Below are 23,929 nucleotides of genomic sequence, written 5' to 3' on the forward strand. Positions count from 1 at the left end.
ACAAGGTCAGCAGATTGAGACCATCCTGGCCATGGTGAAACCCTGTCTCTACTAAACTACAAAAAATTAGCCTGGCATGGTGGTGCGCACCTGTAGTCCCAGCTACTCAGGAGGCTGAGGCAGGGGAATGCCTTGAACCCGGGAGAGATCGAGATGCTGCATTCCAGCCTGGTGACAGAGCAAAACTCTGTCTCAAAAAAAAAAAGAAGGCCTCACCCTGTCAGATGATGCAGTGAGCAAGAATGAAATTGCATCTCCAGGGTGTGGGAGGAGAATGAATTACTTGGTAGGCCTCAGTCCAGTAGGTCAGATAAGGTAGAGAACCCGCCATCACAACATATGACTGCAATGAGGCCGTGCCTTGTGAAAGAAGAAGGCTTAGCCAGCTGTTGACTGATTAGGGATGGAGATGGGCAGGGCAGCTGGCTCATGCCTGTAATTAATCCCAGCACGTGGGGAGGCTGAGATGGGGAGGGTCACTTGAGGCTAGGAGTTCAAAAGCAGCCTAGCCACACCCCCATTTCTACAAAAAATTTTTAAAAATTAGCTGGATGTCATGGCTGTAGTCCCAGCTGCTGGGGAGGCTGAGGTGGGAGCATTGCTTGAACCCAGGAGTTTGGGGCTGCAGTGACATTGTGAGTCAGGGAGGCATTGTGAGCCTGGGTGACATTGTGAGACCCTGGCTCTTATTTAAAAAAAAGATATTTATTAACTTGCACTCCTACTAGCAATATGTGAGCATGACCTTCTTATTACATCCTTGCCAGTGATCAGTATTCATTTTTTTTCTAATTTGCTAGTCCAAAATCAAACCTTTTAAAAATTATTAAAATAGGCCGGGCACAGTGGCTCACAGCTGTAATCCCAGTATTTTGGGAGGTTGAGGTAGGTGGATCACTTGAGGTCAGTAGTTCGAGACCAGCCTGACCAACATGGTGGAACCCCATCTCTATTTAAAAAAAAAAAAAAAAGTTAGCCGGGCATGGTGGCTCGTGTGTGTAGTCCCAGCTATTCAGGAGGCTGAGGCAGGAGAATCGCTTGAACCCCGGAGGCAAAAGTTGCAGTGAACCAAGATTGCTCCACTGCACGAATTATTAAAATGAATCAAGGCATTACCAGAAAGCACCTGATTGGTCAGTTGAGCAAAGGTCCCAGTGGATGGGTATGTCTAGGAGTTGCAGACCTGCATGTGGTGGGAGACGGGGGATGCCCACCCATGTGGAGGGATATCCCACAGAGTGGCGGGAGATGGAAGGCTTCAGCCAAAGGCGTTGCTCACAGAACACTTTAGAGCGGCTGCCTGAGTCAGCATTGTTTCTGACTTTCCCTACTGAATGACCCTATCTGTGTCTTTTGGATTTAACATTCAGAGAGGTGCCTGAGAGGTCACCCGTTTCAGACTTCATCATCTCAAACAAATGGCAATCCCTCCTGCCTTTCAAAACCCCGGGGACAGGAGATTTTACGAGCTTTAATGACTTTACCATTTATTTTCCTCAAAACTCGACAGCCATGATCTCATGAATGCTCGCCCCTACCTTCTGCCCCTGTGGGGGAAAAATAAATAAGTAAAAGGCAAAAGTGAGAACACCAAGCCCCAAGGAGGTGAGGTTGGGAGGCTGGAGCCACTGAAATGAAAGTTCCCAGAATAGAACTGGGTTATCCCGACACCTGTGGACATCAGGCAGTCACATTTTCCAGTGCTGGGTAGCAACATTTTCCAAGCGACTGTGAAAAATGGGAAAAGCCATGAGGTAACCAGAGCCAAGTCCTGTTTGCTGAGTTCTCCACAACCTTCTTGACAGCATGCAGGGCGCATATTAGACATGAGTCACAGCTATGGTTTTCTTAGCGCATAAAACCACACAGCTCCCTCCCCACTGGGCCTCAGTGGATTCTGAATGAAGCCAGAAAGTGATTCAGTCTTAGATTAAAAGAAGAAACGCGCACGTGCGCAGACACACACACACACACACACACACACACGCACACGCAAAAATAGAGTTCCTATTAACTTCTAGGTTGCAGAGAATACTGAGATTAGAAAAACTGGTTTTTCAGCTTGTTAGGAATTTCATTCTGTATATCGGGGTTTCTGGTCAGGTTTTTTTTTTTTTTTTCATGTTATTTTATTTATTCATTTATCAGGTTTTCTTTTGTAAATAAATAGTTACCACAGTAGCTCTTCCACCAGAAACATGACTCTGGGTGGATCATGCTGTCGTAGTGATTTAATACACTAAATTGAGTTTTTAAGAATTTTTAGTGAGCAACGAAGAATTAGATAGAGTAGTTTTTTCAGCCTTAGTGAAAAATCACATGTATGTCCTTAAAAAAAAGCGGCATTTTAGTGATAGAGGTAGCCGTCCTTTTCATGTTACCGTCCATGGTCCACTTCAAATGAATGAACTTTAATGATTTTATTTTAATAGTTCTTATTACTTTGTGAATTATTTTGTTTTCACAACTCCAGAAAGGCATTATTGGCAATGGATTTTTTTGTTTGTTTGTTTTTTGAAATGGAGTCTCTCTGTCACCCAGGCTAGAGTGCAATAGTGCGATCTCGGCTCACCGCAACCTCTGCCTCCCGGTTGAAGAGCTTCTTCTGCCTCAGCCTCCTGAGTAACTGGGACTACAGGCGCATACCACCATGTAGTATTGTAATTTTTTGTATTTTTAGTAGAGATGGGGTTTCATCATGTTGGCCAGGCTGGTCTCGAACTCCTGACCTTGTAATCTGCCTGCCTTGGCCTCCCAAAGTGCTGGGATTACGGGCGTGAGACACCGCTCTCAGCCAGCAGTGGATTTTATAGAGTAGTAAGATCTTGAGGTAACTGAGGTTTACTAATTTAATTAACCCTTGTTTATTTGTTTGGGACTTTTTGACATACACCTTAGTCAAATATAGTTTTTTTTTTTTTTACTTGTCTAGAGAAATGGAGCATGGCCGAAAACAACTTGGGGATTCTGCATATTTCTAACAGGCTCTGTCTTGCTAAGAGCTGTTGGATAATCTAGAAAGACAGAGGTCCCAGGAGAAAACAGAATGTGTTAGTTACATCAATGCCGTGAAGACCAATACCAAGTTACTAACCTGCCTGAGAACGAGTCCACTTTTATCCTATCAAATGAAGTGTTAGGTGTGTTTCCTTGCATTTTCAGAGGGCTGTCACCTTTCCCTGAGGGGCCCAGCGCTCAGCTCAGCAGAGGGGGAGCTTGGCTGCTCTGCAGGTGGGCTCCTGTGTCTGTTTTGTGAGCTCGGCTCTTCCTTTTTTTTTTTTTTTTGAGAGAGCCTTGCTTTTCTTGCCAGACTGGAGGGCAGTGGCTCAATCTGGGCTCACCGCAACCTCTGCCTTCCAGGTTCAAGCAGTTCTCCTGCCTCAGCCTCCTGAGGAGCTGGGATTACAGGCATCTGCCACCATACCTGGCTAATTTTTTTTGGTATTTTTAGTTGAGTTGGGGTTTCACCATATTGATCAGGCTGGTCTTGAACTCCTGACCTTGTGATCTGCCTGTCTCCGCCTCCCAAAGTATTGGGATTACAGGCTTGAGCCACCACGCTTGGCCGCCGTTTTTATCTGGGAGAGACAGGTGTATTGCTTTCCCTCATGCCAGAGAAGTCCTTCTGGCTGGTTTGAACAGCCCCACTCGGAGCTCTGCAGGCTGTGTCCTATCATCTCCAGCCTTCAGGAGATGGGACAGGCCGAATGGTGTGCTGTTCAGGTGAAGCCAAGACCAGAATCTGCCAAGAAACCACAGCGTTGGTGGGTCTAACCTTCAGGTGGCTGAGCCTGGTCTCCTGCCCATGTTCACTTCCCAGGGTAGGAATAACATTCTCTCAAACTCAGATCAGCCTGTGCTTTGCTCTGAGAGCTTTACTGTGCAAAGAAAATTCCAATGCATAAAGCATCTAGTTTCTATGGCTAGTACCGGGAGTCGCAGTGGATGTGAGCAGGACAAGCCCAGCGTGCTTTCCACGATGGTGTCCTGGAACTTTAAACCCAGGTGTTCCGTAGCTGCAGTGAAGCCGAGTCTAACCAGTACCAACAAACTGCAGCCACTGGTTCCACGTGGCTCCTGCGTATTCCACTGTCTGCCCTTGGACGTGCTGGGCCATTTAGCCAGATTCTTTTTTTCTTTCTGAGTGAGACAAGGTCTCACTCTGTTGCCCAGGCTGGAGTGCAGTGGCGCAATCTGGGCTCACTACAACCTCCACCTCCTGGGTTCAAGAGATTCTCCTGCCTCAGCCTCCCAAGTAGCGGGGACTACATACCCAGCTAATTTTTATATTTTTAGTAGAGACAGGGTTTTGCAATGTTGACCAGGCTGGTTACCCACGACTCTTTTTGAGACAGAGTCTTGCTCTGTCTCTGGGATGGAGTGCAGTTGTGTGATCTTGACTCACTGCAATTTCTACCTCCTGGATTCAAAGTGATTCCCCTGCCTCAGCCTCCTGAGTAGCTGGGACTACAGGCGTGTGACACCATGCCCAGCTAACTTTTTGGATTTTAGTAGAGAAGGGTTTTCACCATGTTGGCCAGGATGGTCTTGATCTCTTGACCTTGTGATCAGCCTGCCTTGGCCTCCCAAAGTGCCGGGAATACAGCCGTGAGCCACCACGCCCAGCCCCAGGACTCTTTTTGATAATTCCTGATTGGGCCCCTGTGGTTTTCATTCTATTCCTTTGGGGGCAGGCATTCGTGAATGATTTCTCTTTGCTATTGGGTAGTTAACATGGTATGAAATACTCCTTGATTCAACTGCTGGTGACAAGTCTGGTGACAATGACTATGGTCAGGACTTTAGTTGTGTGTAACAGGAGGAACAAAGAGGGGAGTCCTGCCTCTCTCTGGTTATTCTGGATCTTCAGCATGTGTTGGTAATGGGATAATTACACAGTGATTAGAAATGAGCTCACTGGCTCTGATTGCAGGCGTCCCGTGCCCGGGGCATTGCCATGTGAGAACAGGTCTTACAAGGGATGCGATCCCTGGATGTGAATGGCTGCTGCAGTCCAAGCTGCAGCGAGCTTGCTGAACACACGGCCAAAATGCACGAGGCCTAGAGGTCTCCCCTTCCAAAAAAGACCTTGCTGAGAAATGAAAAGCAGGATTTGGGCTTGTGGAAATATTTGGCAGTCTGAGCTCTCTTTGGGAAATATAGGGTTAATGTAATTTTTTTTTTTTTTTTAAAGACAGAGTCTCATACTGTCACCCAGTCTGGAGTGCAGTGTCTCGATCTTGACTCACTGCAACCTCTGCCTCCCTGGTTCAAGCAATTCTCTTGCCTCAGCATCCTAAGTAGCTGAGATTATAGGCGCCTGCCACCATGCCTGGCTAATTTCTGTATTTTTAGTAGAAGTGGGGATTCGCCATGTTGGCCAGGCTGGTCTCAAACTTCTGACCTTATCTTGCTTGCCTCGGCCTCCCAAAGTGCTGGGATTATAGGCATGAGCCATTGAGCCCAGCCAGTGGAATGGTTTTTGTTTGTAATAATTTACACAATATGACTTGTTTCTTTTGGGCGGGAGAGTTCGCTTGTATACATGAAACTTGTGCTTTTATCTAGAAAGCACACGATGTTTTTATGATGCAGAGAAGGTAGGGAAGAAGGGATATTTATGCTGCTTCTGTTTTCTAGGGGGACTTGGGGGATTTCCTTTTGTACTGTCCATGGATCTCATCTAATATTTTAAGGGTGACCACCTAACTATATCAATAAGGAAAGGCCCCTTTGGCCAGGAGTGGTGGCTCATGCCTGTAATTCCAGCACTTTGGGAGGTCGAGGTGGGAGGATCACTTAAGGCCAGGAGTTCGAGACCAGCCCACAACATAGTGAGACCATGTCTGTACCACAAATGAAGAAAACACTTACTGGGCATGGTGGCTTGTGCTGTGGTCCCAGTTGCTTAGGAAGGATCACTTGAATCCAGGAGGTTGAGGCTGCAGTGAGCTATGAATCTCACCACTACACTCCAGCCCAGGGGACAGAATGAGGCTGTCTCTAAAGAAAAAAAAAGACCCAGTACTTTGGGAGGCCGAGGCGGGCAGATCATGAGGTCAGGAGATCAAGACCATCCTGGCTAACATGGTGAAACCCCATCTCTACTAAAAATACAAAAATTAGCAGGGTGTGGTGGCTTGCACCTGTAGTCCCAACTACTCGGGAGGCTGAGGCAGGAGAATTGCTTGAACCAGGGAGGTGGAAGTTGCAGTGAGCTGAGATTGCGCCACTGCACTCCAGTTTGGGCAAAAGGGTGAGGCTCCATCTCAGAAAGAAAGAAAGACCCCTTCACTTCAATTCTGCCTCATGACAAATAAATTCTATCACCTATAGCCCCTGTGTTAGTTGCCTGTGAATATCCTGAACTCCCAGGTACAGGGAATCTCTGTTGGTCTGAAAGTGGCAGTGGCAGAAATTCGGTCTTCCTTTTTTCAATCAGCTTGAGACCAGCTTGAAACGATATCCTTGAATGTCTCAGATTTGGATACAAGAAGCGTTTCCCCCCAGGGTTGTTCAGACAGCCAGGAATGGGTTAGCCTGACTAAGTTGGTTATTTTAGGGTTTGGTTTCTGTGGTGCCAAAATCTAGAAAAAGACCTGAATGGTGTGTATCTGAAATGAGAAAAGCCTTGTGCTTGAGTCTTCCTTCCACTCTTCATGGGGGTCCTGTGCCTTCCTGTGCAGGGTCTTGAGCTGTCTTGTTTGATCCCCCCACCTCCCCATCATGTGACATCCTTCAAGGCCACCCGTCTCACCCTCTTTTAGCTCTTCATCTGCATTGTGCAGCCTGTACGTCCTAACTGGCCATGGAAACTTCTCCCTGCCATGTCACCACCACTGCCCCTAGTCCCAGGGGCACTCCCCTCCCCTCCCCCTCCCCTCCTCTTCCTCTTCCCTTTCCCCTCCCCTTCCCTCCCTTCTTTTTTTGTTTGAGAGAGTCTCACTCTGTCCCCCAGGCTGGAGTGCAGTGATGCTATCTCTGCTTCCTGCACCCTCCGCCTCCCAGGTTCAAGTGATTCTCCTGCCTCAGCCTCCCGAGCAGCTGGGACTATAGATGTGCACCGCCACACCCAGCTGATACGTGTATTTTCAGTAGAGACAGGGTTTTATTATGTTGGCTGGTCTTGAACTCCTGACCTTTGGTGATCCGCCTGCCACAGCCTCCCATAGCACTGGAATTATGGGATGAGCCACTGCACTCAGCCAAGGTACCCCTTTCCCTACACCCTCCACAACCTCTCCTTAGCCCAGCGCACCCCTTATTGCCTGGGATCCAAATTGCTTCTTTCTCCCACTCCTCATGTAGACTCTCTTCTGTAGGACAAGGATGGTGTCTTGGGCACAGCTCTCTGAGGGTATTTGAGTGCCTGCCACATAATCAATGTTTGATACGTATTTGTTGAACAAGTGAATATATGGGCAAAACAGAAGTGGGATTCCTCCCAAATAAGAGAATATCATTTATCCGTTGTCCCAATTTATATATGATGACAGGCAGACTTTAAATCCTGCCCGACAAACATTTTTGCACGCATTGGTGGAAGAACTGACAATACAGACTAGAAAATTCTCATCCCGCTGTTAATTCAGGCTCACAGGAGGACAGCCCATGCCAGGTATACGTCACCTCCAACATGAGCTAACTTCAGCTGATCTTGGTATTATTTTACAGTTTCCTTTTTGGGGTACCGTTCATGATAAGCTGTTATTTTGAGCTTTGCAACAATCCTTCTTTCATGAGCTGTCTTTGGGCCATTCTGTAGTTAGGCTTGACATGGAGTCAGCCTTAGCAATGAGAAGCTCATCCCCCAGCTCAAGACTTGCTGTTTAGGCTGTTGTATGTTTGCGGTGATGGGATTTTTTTCTTATTGAGACAGAGTCTTACTCTGTCGCCCAGCCCAGGCTGGAGTGGGGCAGTGGAGGCAGGGCTCACTGCAGCCTTGAACTCCTGGGCTCAAGTGTTCCTCCCACCTCAGCTTCCCAAGGAGCTGGGACCCCAAGTGCCTGCCACGACACCTAGCTAATTTTTGTATTTTTTTTTTTTTTTTGAGATGGAGTTTTGTTCTTGTTGCCCAGGCTGGAGTGCAATGGCGCGATTTCAGCTCACTGCAACCTCTGCTTGCCAGGTTCAAGCGATTCTCCTGCCTCAGCCTTCTGAGTAGCTGGGATTACAGGCGTGCACCACCATGCCTGGCTACTTTTTTTCTGTATTTTTAGTAGAGATGAGGTTTCTCCATGTCGGTCAGGCTGATCTTGAATTCCCGACCGTAGGTGATCCATCCACCTCAGCCTCCTAAAGTGCTGGGTTTACAGGTGTGAGCCATCACATCTGGCCAATTTTTGTATTTTTTAGTAGAGACAGGTTTCACCATGTTGGCCAGGCTGGTCTCGATTTCTTGACCCCAAGTGATCCATCCACCTCAGCCTCCCAAACTGCTAGGATTACAGGCGTGAGCCACTGTGCCCAGCCTTAATTTTCTTTTTTAAAGAAATGAGGGCTCCCTATGTTGGCCAGGCTGGTCTCGAACTCCTGGGCTCAAGTGATCCTCTTGCCTCTGGCTGCCAAAGTGCTGGGATGCTGTAGATGTTTTTCAGGACAACTTGGGCATAGCTTGGGCAGGAAAGGAGGGCACGCATTCCAGATGGTGAAGATGAAGGGATTGTGATGGAGGGACTGATTCTAGAGGGTGGGTAGGGTTAGGAACTCAAAGACGAGTTTGCTCTTAGGCAAAAGGGGTCAGGGGAGGACTGTGTAGAGTCATGGAGCCATGGCAGGTGGCTGCCCATGGGAATGGGGTGTGTGGATGGCAGAGTCCCACAGCATGGAGATGATGGGGAACTCTCTCCTCTTGCCCTGCTTTCCTGACGGTGTCTCCCATCAGCCAGCCCTGAAGCTGGAGGACAAGTGGCCTGGGTAGCGCCATCTGCCAGGCTTGGCCTCCCAGGACAGGGAGAAGGTGGAGGGCAGTTCTGGGAGGGCAGAGAATAACCAGTTCCCTGGCCTGACCTTCCACTGGCCTTCCACTGGCCATCTTGGAGCTTGGAATTTGGTTCCCCTTCATTTGGTTTCAAGCATTTATTCCTGGAGGAATGTCATGGGGCTGGAGGTTCCTGGGTTCATGGAACTTCTTATTTTTTTTGAGATGGAGTCTCGCTCTGTTGCCCAGGCTTGGAGTGCAGTGGCGTGATCTTCGGCTCACTGTAACTTCCGCCTCCCGGGTTTAAGCGATTCTTCTGCCTAAGTCCCCCGAGTAGCTGGGATTATAGGTACATGCCACCACGCCCAGCTAATTTTTGTACTTTTAGTAGAGACGAGGTTTCACCACATTGTCCAGGCTGGCCTTGAACTCCTGACCTCGTGATCTGTCTGCCTCAGCCTCCCTAAGTGCTGGGATTACAGGTGTGAGCCACTGCACCGGGCCTGAACTTACTCTTTCTTACAGGAAAGTACTGGGTTGTGTTTGACCTGCCCAGAATCCCTGCTGGCTTTTCTGAGCCCTCTCGCCTGGGCTCTTTGTGAATTAGACGGGGAGCTTTTAGGCCTCTGTATATAGATACTTGTTAAAGATTCTCGATTCTTTCTCACCAAAATTTCTTTTCTTTCCCCACTTTTGATATGCTATCCCGCGGCATTCCCCAAAGAGCTCGTTTCTCTCTCTAATACCTGGGCCGAGATACTGCTTTCTCTGTTGTGGGTGGATCCAATAGCTTCCCCGTGGGGTTCCACCTTTCATCCTGTTCCTCCTCACCTTCGCCTCCCCAGTGAGCCAGTGCAACCCCGGGAAGGGGGCAGCGGGATCTGGGCACTGCCCGTGTCTGTGCCCACTGCCCTTGGAACCCAGCCCAGCTTCCTCACTGTTAGGAGCGGAAGGCTTGTGTGTTGAAATTCTCACTCTCATGATGTTAGGAAGTGGGGCCTCTGGGAGGTGATGAGGTCATGAAGTGGGAGCCCTCCTGAGTGGGATTAGTGACCTTGTCAAAGAGACCCCAGAGAGCGGCCACGCCACTGTGTTAGGACCCAGCAAGAAGGTGGCTGTCCGCACCTGGAAGAGGGCACTCCCTGGAACCCAACCCTGCTGGCACCTTATCTTGGACTTGCAGCTTCTAGCTGTGGGAAGTAAACGTGTGGGTTATGAGCCACCTGCTCTATGGCACTCTGCTGTAGCAGCCTGAATGCAGGATGACACTCACTTTGGCCAGGAAGAGGGGTGTGGTGCGGCCTCTGCCTGCCCACTGCCGTGCCCCACACGGTGTCTCCCTCACCTCACGGCACCCCTCCCCCACCACTCTGGCTTGCTTTGAATTCCCCAGCACCCAAGCCCTCGCCCATCTCAGGGCCTCACACATGCTCTTTCCTCTTTGCTGACTCCCCCTCCCCCATCCTTCTCTCTCATTCTCCAGCCTGTACTGTGAATGCCACCTCCAGGCAGTCTCCCCTGACTGCTTAATGTCCCATGCCCTCTTCCCCATTCTCTCTCTCTCTGTTTTTTTGAGACAGAGTCTCACTCTGTTGCCCAGGCTGGAGTGCCGTGGTGTGATCTCGGCTCACTGCAACCTCTGCCTACCAGGTTCAAGCAATTCTGCCTCAGCTGTCTGAGTAGCTGCGATTACAGGCACCCACCACCATGCCTGGCTATTTTTTTTTTGTATTTTTAGCAAAGATGGGGTTTCACCATGTTGGTCAGGCTGCTCTCAAACTCCTGACCTCAGGTGATACACCCACCTCAGCCTCCCAAAGTGCTGGGATTACAGGCGTGAGCCACCATGCCCAGCCTCCATTTTCTCTTATAACATCCTGTGACCCGCACGACATCCTCAGTCATCCACCTCACAGCGCCCAGCCCTTAGCATGTGGGCTGATAAACGTTGGCACTGAGTTCAGGTTCGAGGTGGGTGTGGCTGAGACCGCTGGGTGCGTGTGGAAGTCGAGTAGGGGAAGTTGCTGTGTGCAGCTGCACTCCACCTGAGGTTTCACTTCGGGGGGAGCCCTCCACTGAGCATGCGTGAGTGTTTGCATTAATGTACTTGGTTAGCGTCCTTTGCACACATGGGCTGGGTGAATTCGCTTCTTCGGACAACACTGCCCCTCTCCTGTACGGCCCCTCCCCACCCTGCGGAGTCACTCTCTCCTTTCGCTTCGTCTCCCACATTCTCTCCCACTTGCTTGCTTCTCTCACTGTTTTCCAGCCTTCTGCCTTCCTCTGCTTTATGTTCTTTGCCATTCCTAGTGATGAAAACACTCACATCCCGCCACTGCCTTGCTCGTCTGTCTTGGGTGGAAGTCAGTAACTGGCATAATCATAGAAAAACCCTGTTCCGATCCTGCTCTTTTGGGATTTGTGAGCATTTGGATGGGACCAAGCCCTTGTTGACCTTTGCATGCTCTGTGAAAAGACGGATTGCTCAGCAAAGCACTGTGATCAGTAATTCCCAAATGAACGATGCTATCTGCTCTCCCAGAGAGCACAGCACCGCCGGGCACGGAGCAGCCCTGCTCATAGGTGGGCTTGCATGGAGCAGGTCTGTGGGTGCTTTGGCATCTGGTAGCTGTGAGTTTTTTTTTTATCTGATGAACTTGAAGGGGATCAGTGTGCTTCAGAACATCTAGAGCTTTCACTAAATCAGATTAGTCTTTATCCCAAGTCATCTGAATTAATTACACGACTTTTTCCTTGTCCTGTCTGTGAGTCACACGTCAGAGTCTGAGAATGAGGCAGTACATTGCTGATTTTGCAAACAAAGAAACTGGGACCCGGGAGCCGCCAGGCTGTGAAGAGCACATGCTTTCGTAGGGCAGAGCTGCAGCTAGGATCCGTGCGCTGAGTGTTGGATCTCTCTCTGTTGCGGCTCTCTGGGGCTTTTCAGGCTTGGGGCTTTGGTGCATACAAGTGATGATGATGAGGACAATGATGAGTTTTTGAGACAGAGTCTCATTCTGTTGCTCCGGCTGGAGTGCAGTGGCGCAATCTTGGCTCACTACAACCTCCACCTCCTGGGTTCAAGCGATTCTCCTGCCTCAGCCTCCTGAGTAGCTGAGATTACAGGCGAACACCACTATGCCCAGCTAATTTTTGTATTCTTAGTAGAGACAGGGTTTCACCATGCTGGCCAGGTTGTTTTCGAACTCCTCACCTGAGGTGATCTGCCTGCCTTGGCCTCCCAAAGTGCTGTGATTACAGGCATGAACCATTGCACCCAGTCGATACATATGATGATTATTTTTAAGAGCTATTAATTTAATTTTTTACAATAAATTAGATTAGCCTCATTTTCTTATTTTAAAAAAATGATGCTTTCTCCACTGTGTTCTTACTGCCTTATTCTTATAGTAGAGAAAGGAAGAAAAATTAAAACAATAAACCAAAATGTGAGACAGTTTTGTGGGGAAGTTCATCAGACACACATCTCACCTCCACCACTGCCCGGTGGAAGCCTGGGGCTGTTTTTAGCAGCTGCGCTGTAATCCCTGGTTATTGAGGGCACAGGTGGAAACGGAGATCAGCTCATGGCTTAGAAAGGAGCTGGGTGCACAGGTGGGTCTGGGTGAACTGGAGGCCGTGATCACTCAGTGTCTGAGGAGAGAGACTGGATGGGGTGGGAGAGGGAGGCCAATTGTGAGACCTCCACGAGAATCAGTTGATCATGTGCACTCCCAAGAGGTAGAAGCCATCCCCTTACTTTTCCGAGGAATAACTTGTTTAAAAGATACACTGATCCTTGGGGTAATCCAGGGAGATCCTGCAGAGTGCCTGCCTGTGGTGGAGCACCTGAGGACCCCAGGGTGGGAGGAGTGGGTTCTCTTACTCCAGGGCCAGAGCTGGGGACGTCTGTTCCCTGCTTTAAGAAAGCCTCTGATCGCACCTGCATGACCCAGTCTGACTTTTCCCCTTCTTTTCTACTTCCTTGAAGGGATTACTGGGAAAGCTAGAAGTGATGGATATTATCCAGCTATTCTATATTACATTTTGAGATTTACAACCTCCTCACATCTGCAGAGGATTTGAGGACATTCTTCACAACCTCTGATGGTTCCTGACTTTTCTGCTGGTGTCTCCATCCTCCAGCCATGACTTCCCTTTTGGCCATGCAGTGGGGTCTGGAGAGACCTGGCACCCCAGGGAGAGGCAACCAAGAAGGCCTGACTGTGTCTCCTTGAGCAGAGGTCACTGTGGCCAGTCTTTGGCTCAGGTATTCTGCATTTGGAAGAGGGGTTTTGGATACATCAGAGGAGCAGTGATTTCCAGAGTCCATGGGCTGTCTGGAGACACTGTGCTGCATTTCTGAGAGCCTGGGAGCTCTAATTTGCCTTTGGAGATGGTGATAGGGAGGGTAGGAACCATATGACCCACAGAGGTGGATTGGAACTTGCCAGTGATGGTGGGGAGACAGCCCCAAAGACGTTTTCCTCAATCCCATGAGGTTCTGACTCTGAAGTTTTCTTCCAACACCCCTATCTTTGTTTGCAGAAAACTTAGTCCAAGGTTCATTTGTCTGTTGTCTATGTGTGTGTGTGTGTTTCTGACAGATCCACCTGGGGCCTGGTTTGAAGCCTTTTGCTTTCCCATGAAAGTGGGAATGAATAAATGAATGAGTATATGAATAAATGGATGGATGAATAAATGAATGAGTGAATGGATCAGTTAATATTTGAATGAATGGGTGAGTGAACAATGAATGAGTAGAATGAATGAATGATGAATGGATGAATTAATGTGTGAATGAATAGTGAGTGAACACATGAATAAATGAGTTGAATGAATGAATGGATGTGTTAATGTCGAATACATGGGGAAGTGAACAAATGAATGAGTTGAATGAATGGATGAGTTAATGTGTGAATGGGCGAGTGAACAAATGAATGCGTTGAATGAATGAATGAGTGAATGGATGAGTTGAATAATGAATGAATGGTGTCAGGGTGCCAGCACTTGCCTTGCTTGCCTCCTGAAGATTCTCCATTGTCCACCCTTACCTTGTCCTTGTCACTGGTGCTCTGATGTCATTGGGCTGGCCTGTGCAGGGCACCCTTGAAGCCTGGATTCCACCCACTTGCTCCCAAGATGGTACTGTGTCAGCAACAGGAGCTGCTGCACAGCACAGGGTGACCCTTTGGGAGAGTTCTGTACAAGGTCTGTGGGATTAGTGTAAATGCCAGTGCCCTGCAAGGATTTCACTGTCCCTCAGCCAGCTCACACGGATCATGGAAAAGAACCACAAGCTGTGCCCAGATGTGTTCCGGGCCTGGGAGCAGGTGGGGCGTGAATTATGTAAGATCCAGGGAAAGACCCATAAAGCACACTCCAGGTGCTCGGTCAGGTTTCCTCTCACAGCCTTGGAATTGCTCTCTTGATGCTGTTCTCCTTTTAGAGATTAGAGGAGCTTGGACATCCCCCATCTCCCTGCTGAAAACCTTTCCTGCTCCAGCTGCTTTTTTCTTTGCCTACCCGTTCATGAAGCTTTGCTGATCATTCTCCTCCTACCAGCTGCTCTCCCTCCTGCAGACCCCAGGACTTAATTATTCATGCCTGCTATCTTTCCCTCTGCCCTCATTTTCTGCTCCAGGTATGGGGTAATTTTTTTCTCAGGTGGAAGGGTTTTATTTTATTTTATTTTTTAATATTTGCTTTTTTAAACCAGTCTAGGCTTCCTTAGAGTCTTCTCCCTTAATTTTGCTTGTTATTTAGTCAACAAAAGAAGGATAAAACTGGGTCGAGAAAAGCAGAATCTGGGGCTCAGAATGCATGGAGTTTTGGAGCAGTTTTTCAGGATTCACTTGATGTGAAGGGACTGGAGATATGATTGACTTCTCCCTGATCAGTGCCTTACATCCAGAAAGCTGGCATGCGGTTTATATTGGCTGAATGGGAAAACCATAGAAAAGAAGGAAAAACAGGCCAGGCACGGTGCTCATGCCTGTAATCCCAGAGCTTTGGGAAGCCGAGGCAGGCGGATCACAAGGTCAAGAGATTGAGACTACCCTGGCCAACATGGTGAAACCCTGTCTCTATCAAAAGTACAAAAATTAGCTGGGTGTGGTGGCACTCGCCTGTAGTCCCAGCTACTTGGGAGGCTGAGGCAGGAGAATCGCTTGAACCCAGGAGGTGGAGGTTGCAGTGAGCCGAGATCGTGCCACTGCACTCCAGCCTGGCAACAGAGTGAGACTTTGTCTCAAAAAAAAAAAGAAGGAAAACCAAATTCATGGACTCAGCATTTTTGCAGTAACATTGATGAACCTGCCAAACAGCCATGAGCGTGAGCCCAGCCCTGGCCATCACTCAGCTCTCAGTCTTCCGGGGGCTGCAGTTTGCTAAACTTTCATTTCGTAAAGGGTTAACGTTTAGAATCCTAACATACACAGACTCCCAGTTCTTGGGTGGGGATCTCAGGTCCAGCAGTCCTTCCTTTTGTCTGGATTTAGTAGCATCTATAAGTGCCTCCTCTGAAGTGGGACTGGGCCTCTCTGAGTTTTATTATGGTTATTGTGGGGAAGGGGTCTTGCTCTGTCACCCAGGCTGGAGTGCAGTGGTGTGATCGTAGCTCACTGCAGCCTCAAGCGATCCTCCTGCCTCAGCCTCCTGAGTTGCTGGATCACAGGCGCGCTCCACTATACCTGGCTAAGAGCTCTCTGCCTTTCTATTGCTTTCTTACCTTGAGTAACTAGTCCTACAATTCTTCTCTTCCAAATAAAAAAAAAAGTCTGTTGGTATATTTGTAAATATTCCAAAGAAGGAAAAACAGGCCAGGCACAGTGCTCACGCCTGTAATCCCAGAGCTTTGGGATATTTGGGACAGGATGATGGTGTAGAGTGTTAGGGTTTGGAATCAGACACACCCCTGACTTGTGACCCTAGGTAAGCTGCTTGACCTTTCCGAATCTCCTCTGCAAACAAGAGATTTCCTGATGGTGTGGACAAGGGGTGTGGTGCTGAGCCTCAGTCATGGGTGCCCATGAGATGCCCACTGCCCTAGTGACTGGGAGTGGGGCCGGATCTAGGCAGAACTGTGAGGTTGGCTTAGCTTCTGGCTCACATAGCCCCGCCATTGTTCCTGCGAGCTGTGAGCTCTCTCATTACTGGCCTAGAATTAGCTGGTGGCTTTAGGGATAACGACATCCAGCAAGGGACTGCTTAAAGATTCCAAGGATTTAAGGACCTAAATTAGCAAATCTCTTTTCGTAATTGTAAAGTGAAGAACGTCCTTGTGCTGTTTTCAAATCTGTTAAATCATACTCTGGGTGGTGTGTAAATACACATTTGATGTGCTCCAGGTCATGCTCCCCAAAGCTCAGTGTTAGCCTGGACACCCTGATCGCTTTCCCTCTGTGCTGGGTGTTCTGAGACTTGAAGGATGAGGGAATGGTCCGTCTAGAAAAGTCTGGCCCTGGGGCGTGACCGTGACCTCCCTGCTGGAGAGTTGTCTTTGAGAAAGCAGCCCAGGAGAAATCAGGGCGGGAGGGAAGGCAGAGTGTGGTGGCTCACACTGGTAATCCCAGCACTCTGGGAGGCTGGGGCGAGTGGGTCACCTGAGGTCAGGAGTTGGAGACCAGCCTGACCAACATGGTGAAACCCCGTCTCTACTAAAAATACAAAAATTAGTCCGGTGTGGTGGTGCATGCCTATAATCCCAGCTACTTGGGAGGCTCAGGCAGGAGAATCGCTTGAACCTGGGAGGCAGAGGTTGCGGTGAACCGAGATTGCGCCATTGCACTCCAGCGAAACACCATCTAAAAAAAAATAAAAAATAATTAAAAAAGGAGGGGAGGGAGCAGGAGGCTGATTGCAGTCGCCGAATAAGAAGCACCGTTGACACCGCCGTAGCTTTCCGTATTCCAAGCCTAACTCCAGGTTCTTTGCTGCTTCTGTGGTTTTCTCCCCTCACCTGCTCAGCACCTTCAGACAAGCCTTGTTTCCATCGATTGCACTTACCCGGTTGTCTTGGAAGGGCCTCCTGTAGATGCTCACCTTTGTGCAACAGGCTGGAGTTCCTGTTACCTCCAGGTAATGCCGTCAGGACCTCCAGGTAACACTGTCCTGTGATGGCTCGCCTCTCCTGCTCCTGGGCAGCCTGTCTGCTGGCAGCTCTGAGTCAGGAGGTGAGACCTGCCCTGTGGCCGGTGGGGTGGAGGATGGCTTAGTGGTCATCTCCGGCTTTTCCTGCTGCTTTCTACTCTCCTACCTCTTGATGCCTGCCAGGATTCCAACAAGACCTCTTGTACTTTCTAGCAGATGAGGGATGTAGGTCACCTGTGGCTGGGGGTATTTTCAGAGGTGACAGGGAGTGAAGTTTTAGAACTCAGCGGTGAGCTCTTTAAATGCTGGTCCAAGCCGTCTCACTGTCCTGCGTGTGTGCTGCCTCCTGGCCGCCATAAGTCAGTGCGGAATGCACGAGTGGGTCCATCCTTGCATACTCCTTTGAGAGTAGGTTAAGAAGGCGTCAGATGCTAGAGTTTGCTGAGGCTCCATCCTTGTTTGTAGATGAGCAGAATGGGTGGTGGAGATAGTTGGAACTGAATCTTTGGCTGTGCAGCCCTGAGCTGTGATTGCATGTGGGTGAACAGCCTGAGGGGGCTGCACCTTGTGCCACACAGCTCAGGAAGGAAGGCTCACTTCTGGGGGTGGGGGGCCGTGAGTGTCCATGGCCGTCCAAGCTCCCACTTCACCTGTGACTCGGGCCTGTCTTTGGGCTGAAAGCCAGTTTGGTTTCTTAGTCTTCCCCTTCCAAGTACATACCTCGCATGTGCACAGGGGTTTGCTCGAGTTCTCTGGACCAGCCTGGGCGTCCTGTCCGTAGAGTCTAGAGTCTGCTGTGGACCCATGGGTTTGTGGAGTGCCTCCTCCTCCCACTCACTGGAAGCCACGTGCCCCTTCTCAGGGACATCCCTCGGCTTCGCTGGATGAAGACTCCTCTAAGGAGGGTGAAGGGCAGGGATCTTAGAAGGAAATCTAGGAAGCTGGTCAGCGGCATTATTCTGGGTTTTATGGAGGCTTGCTGACTTTGTTTTTTGAAAGAAAGGACACCTTTTGACTTCTGTGGGGTGTATGTTCACTGGTGGTGAGGAGGTGGCGGTAAAGGCTTTGGGGGCAGAGGTTTCCCTACCTGGTGGGATGCCTGACTTTCTGGTCTCATAAGCCCGGGTGCTGTAGTGAGCCCCTCTCAGCCGTCATAGAGGAAGCTGTCTTGGCAGCAGAGCCCCATGGGGGTCCCAAATGGCCAGGAGTCCTCTCCCGGTGGGGGGCAGGGAGGTGGGCACACAGGGCATGCTTCGTTCAGTCAGCAACGACTGGTGGCAACTTGTGTAATGGTGTCTACCGTCTGTATGGGCATGCTGGCATGAGGGCCTGACGCAGGATCCCTGAGGCCAACAGGCCCATCTCTTTTCAGGATCTGTGGTGTTTTTAGAGCATAGTTGATCCGTCACAGTGAACATATTAAGTGCTCATGCGTTGGTCCCCAAGACCACCCCTGGGTTTGATGATTCGCTCCACGGACTCACAGTTCTCAGGCCGTGGTCATAGTCATGACTAAGATTTATCACAGCAGAAGGACACAGAGCAGAATCAGCACAGGGGAGAGGCGCCAGGCGGAGCTCAGGCGGGCACAAACTTCCCAGTATCCTGTCCGGGGTGGGGTGCATACACGTGTTGCCATCACTTGATGCCTAGTTCAGTCAGCATCGAGTGGTGGTGACATGTGTGAAATGGTGTCTCCCAGGGAAGCTTGTTAGACTCAGCAGCCAGTTTTTCTTTTGAGACTGAGTTTTGCTCTTGTTGCCCAGGCTGGAGTGCAGTGGTGCCGTCTCGGCTCACTGTAACCTCCACCTCCTGGGTTCAAGCAATTCTCCTGCCTCAGCCTCCTAAGTAGCTGGGATTCCAGACACATGCCACTATGCCTGGCTAATTTTCGTATTTTCAGTAGAGACGGGGTTTTACCATGTTGGTCGGGCTGGTCTAGAACTTCTGACCTCAGGTGATCCACCCACCTCAGCTTCCCAAAGTGCTGGGATTTCAGGCATGAGCCCCCGTGCCTGGCTCTTTTCATATGTTTGTTTTTTAAAAACAGACTTTATTTACTTGGACAAAGCCTTGCCCTGTCGCCAGGCTGGAGTGATGGAGAGATCTCAGCTCACTGTAACCTCCACCTCCTGGGTTCAAGAGGGTCTCCTCCTTCAGTTTCCCAAGCAGCTGGAATTATAGGCACCTGTTACCATGCCCGGCTACATTTTTGTATTTTCTTAGTAGAGGCGGGGTTTCACCATGTTGGCCAGGCCGGTTTCAAACGCCCATCCTTAGGTGATCTGCCCGCCTTGACCTCCCAAAGCGCTGGGATTACAGGCGTGAGCCACCTCGCCCGGCCCAGACTTTACTTTTTAAAGCATTTTTAGGTTCTTAGCAAAACCGAATGGAAGATATGGAGATTTCCTATATACTCACTGCCCCCCACACATGCACAGGCTCCCCTACTGTCAACATCCCCCACCAGAGCGGTGCGTTTGGTTACAGCTGATGAACCCACAGTGACACGCTACGATTGCCCTGAGTCCATAGTTTACGTTAGGGCTCACTCTTGGTGTTGTGCCTTCTGTGGATCTGGACAAATACATAGTGACATGGATCCACCGTGATCGAACCATGCAGAGTAGTTTCACTGCCCTCAACATCCCCTCTTTTCTGCATATTTTCCCCTCTCTGTCCCCAAGCCCTGGCAGCCACTGACTGTTTTCCTGCTTCCGTATTTTCCCTTTTCTAGAATGCCATGTGCTTGGTATCCTGCAGTATATATCCATGTCGGCTTCTTTCTTTTTAGGATTCTTTCTGAGAGCTGGTCACATTGGCACCTGCTGCCTAGCACAGATGCAAATTCCAGAATCTCGGAATGAAAGCAGATGTTCAGCAGAAACCTCATTGCTTGTATAAACTGTTGAGGCGCAGTGAATTGCTCCTCAGTTAGGGTGGTGGGAACCCTCCCAAAATCCAAGTTCTCAGGTGCCAGCCAGGAGCCAACCTTGCCAGGGGGCCTTTCGAAGCCTGTGCTCTTTTCTTAGCTTCGCAAAGCGCGATTCAGGTGCCCGAAGTCATGGGTCCTTCACCGTGAGCACGGGACCTTTTCCTTTTGTCTTTGACGGCTGAAGCGCTGACCTCCTTGAAGAAGGACCACGTGTTAAGCCACTCTCGTCTTTTTTCCATCTCTGATTACTTTGCTTCCCCTGTCCTGATGGAGTTATGCATGTGGCTGTTGTCCCTGCTGAATTGGGAAGATGAAAAAGGCATAATCCCCCGTGACATTCATTCAGTTCCTTTCTTAAGAAGCTTCTAAGAAAACCCTGTTTTTGAAGCACCGGGGATTCCATCAGTTGAAGATCCTGGACATACGTTTCTTTAAAACAAATTTCTTTTGAGGTCACGTTCTTGTCTTTACTGGGACCATTTTTTCATTTGTTTCACTGGTTTGGTAATGAAACATTTTAATGAAATTTGCGATGGCTGCTGACCTCTTACCCAGGTGGGGTGGTTGTACATTGTTGCTGTTGCACTAGGAATGAAGAAATGATTTGAGACTTAGAATTCTCGCCCTGGCTTCTGAAGGTTGAGGCATTGCAGTAGAGATGCAAGAAATCATTTCTCCTTAGGGGAAGCCTTTGTTTTTCTTTCCTGCCTTGCTCTATTCTATGATACAGTAATTGGTTTTGATGTTAGTGAAACAACAATAGCAAACCTGCCTTTGGACGTTAAATGCAGCTGCGTCCTTTGCATCCTTGGGCAGCCTCGTGTTACTTCAGGTGTTTTTTTTTTTGAAATGGAGTCTCGCTTTTGTAGCCCAGGCTGGAGTACAGTGGTGCAATCTCCAATCTTGGCTCACTGCAACCTCCACCTCCTGGGTTCAAGCGATCCTCTTGCCTCAGCCTCCTGATAGCTGGGATTGGTGCCCACCACCACGCCTGGCTAATTTTTGTATTTTTAGTACAGACACGGTTTCACCATGTTGGCCAGGCTGGTCTCAAACTCCTGACCTCAGGTGATCCATCTGCCTCGGCCTCCCAAAGTGCTGGGATTATAGGTGTGAGCCACTGCACCCAGTCGTGTTACTTTAATTTTTCAAGAGAGACTTAATATTTCTAATTGATGTTTTGCTTGCTATGGCATTTTCCCCAAACCTCAGCTTTCTGATGCAGGCTCTTTCCTGTATCTTCCTCTCCTGTTTATTAAAATAGAGTCATGCGCCCATCACGTGTGGGAGACCGTCGCCTGGGAAGGACAGACGTCAGGCGCTGTTGTCTGCGTCCACCAGGGCCTATTATCCCAAGTTCCATTGAGCAGGTGGTCTGAGGACTTTGCTTTGTGTACCAGAGACAAACCTTCTTTTTCTTTTCCATAACTCCTATTGGAAGTCATTCTTGGCGGGTGCTTTCTGTGGGTGAAAAGGCCGCATACATCTCGGAGCCCCGAGTGGTTGTTCATTATGGTTTAATGTTTATTGAAAGCTGTCATCTCTGGGAGCACTTATTGACTGGAGGCCAGACAGGGAGAGCCACGTGTTTTTGAAAATGACTGTGTATGCGTATGTCCGTTTATATTTTCAGGGAGCTCTATCACCGTTTAGCGAGCGGAGCGGCGGAGTTTGAATGGGCGTGACTGGGAGGATGAAAGGATGTGTGTTTTCTTGTTTGCCTGCGTTTTAGGACCTGGCTGTGGTAACAGCTGTGGGGTTTGCTGTCGCCATTCCTCCTCCCTGCTGTAGGTCGTGTCGTCGGTGTGCAGGTCGGTGAGAGGTCTGGGCTCAGAGCCGCACTGCTGAGTGCTTTGCAGTTGAGCTCACCGTCCCTGGAAGCCTGAGAGGAATCAGGATTTTTTTGTTTGTTCTGCTGTGTCTTTGGTATCAGACAATCTGAGGAGATTTTGTTTTTCTAAATAAAATGGGTAAGACTTTAGTGGCCTACGGTTGTAGCAGTGCGTTTTCATGCTGCTGACAAAGACATAGCTGAGACTGTGTAATTTATAAAGAAAAAGAGGTTTAGTGGACTCACGATTCCACGTGGCTGGGGAGGCCTCATAATCATGGTGGAAGGCAAAACACACGTCTTACATGGTGGCAGGCAAGAGAGAATGAGCACCAAGTGTAAAGAGAAACACCTTATAAAACCATCACATCTCGTGAGACTTACTACCACGAGAACAGTATGGGGGAGACCACCCCCATGACTCAGTCATCTCTTAGTGGGCCCCTCCCATAACATGTGGGAATTATGGGAACTATAATTCAAGGTGAGACTTGAGCAGGGACACAGCCAAGCCCTATTCCCTGTCTTACTTTCTAGCAGAAAATTCTCTAAGTTGAAGAAAGGCAGTTGTGGGTTTGGCCTGGGATTAATTCCTTGAAACCACTCATAAAAGTCTTATTTGAATTATTTCATGATTATGAAACAGTAGGTCTTTTCCTGCATTCCTACTGTACATTAGTCTTTTTGGATACCTTTTTTTTTTTTTTTGAGACAGAGTCTCCCTCTGTTACCCAGGCTGGAGTGCAGTGATGTGATCTTGGCTCACTGCAGCCTCCACCTCCTGGGTTCAAGCAATCCTTCTGCCTCAGCCTCCTGAGTAGCTGGGACTACAGGCACCTGCCACCATGCCTGGCTAATTTTTGTACTTTTAGTAGGGAAGGGGTTTTGCCATCTTGGCCAGGCTAGTGTTGAACTCATGACCTCAGGTGATCCACCCGCCTTGGGCTCCCAAAGTGCTGGGATTACAGGTGTGGGATACCGCACCTGGCCAGCTATCTGTTTTTTTTTGTTTGTTTAAGTTGGTGTGACAAAAGTTGACCTCAACGACACATTTTAAATGAATGCAGTTTATTGCAGATAAATTATACCTCAGTAACGTATGTGAGTGGCTGTGTGTGCCAGGTGCTGTGCTAAGGCCTTGGGAAACACACAGGTGATAAAACGTGGTTCCTGTCCTGCAGGCTTCATAAGTGAAAATGATCTGTGTATATGATGGGAAGTGGGAAACGCCGCCTGAAAATGTAGCATCTTGGCATACTGAATATTTTAGGCTGAAGGAAATGGAGAAAACCACAGAAGCAGGAAGGTCACTCTCTAACCTTCTCTAACCCTTCTCCCCTAAAGTGGGCCAAAAAGTAGGTCCTAAGACCCTCATTCCGGTGGGGTTCTGCCCTATTCCCAGAGGCCAAGAAGAACTGGAAAAAGCAGGCCTTGCTCAGTTTCTCCTAGTTCATTACCATTCCATGAAACCCTTTCGTCCTCCAATCACACTTCAGCGTGACTGTCCACAGAAATAGACAGTTTTCCCTGGATGGTTTGGTCTTCATTTCTGAAGGCTCTCATGTCATATATGACTTACATTAAATATGTATTTTTTTTTTGGAGACAGAGTCTCATTCTGTCACCCAGGCTGGAGTGCAGTGGTGCGACCTTGGCTCACTGCAGTCTCTGTCTCCTGGGCTCAAGTGATCCTCCTACCTCAGCCTCCCAGGTAGCTGGGACTATAGGCACATACCACATGCCTGGCTAATTTTTGTATTTTTTTTTATATGGATGAGTTTTCACCATCTTGCCCAGGCTGGTCTTGACCTCCTATATTCAAGTGATCCACCCATTTTGGCCTCCAGAAGTGCTAGGAATATAGGTGTGAGCCACTGTGCTTGGCCTTTAAACAAATTTGTATGTGTTTATTTTGTTAAAAATTCCTCACACCTGTAATCCCAGCACTTTGGGAGGCTGAGGTGGGTAGATCACTGGAAGCCAGGAGTTTGAGACCAGCCTGGCCAACATGGTGAAACCCCATTTCTACTAAAAATAAATAAATAAATAAATAAAAATAATGGTAATTAGCTGGGTGTGATGGTGCATGCCTATAATCCCAGCTGCTTGGGAGGCTGAGGAACAAGAATTGCTTTAACCCAGGAGGTGGAGG

The 23,929-nt window shown here is 48.9% G+C and overlaps 1 protein-coding gene across 5 annotated transcripts in view; it reads left to right on the forward strand.

Annotated features, from left to right (window-relative positions):
• The window catches only part of CAMK1D (calcium/calmodulin dependent protein kinase ID), a 456,826-nt gene that overhangs the window by 62,282 nt on the left and 370,615 nt on the right, over window positions 1-23,929 (forward strand). The window contains exon 1 of one of the 5 annotated variants that reach the window (XM_054258456.2): window positions 1-14,253. This exon is cut by the window's left edge and continues 61,646 nt beyond it. The exons of the other annotated variants lie outside the window; for them this stretch is intronic. Coding sequence (XP_054114431.1) covers window positions 14,231-14,253 — 23 coding nt within the window. The 5' untranslated portion in view covers window positions 1-14,230. The remainder of the gene's footprint in view (window positions 14,254-23,929) is intronic. 5 annotated transcript variants of the gene reach the window in all.

The sequence above is a fragment of the Callithrix jacchus genome, chromosome 7 (assembly GCF_049354715.1).
Source record: "Callithrix jacchus isolate 240 chromosome 7, calJac240_pri, whole genome shotgun sequence".
Taxonomy (NCBI): domain Eukaryota; kingdom Metazoa; phylum Chordata; class Mammalia; order Primates; family Cebidae; genus Callithrix; species Callithrix jacchus.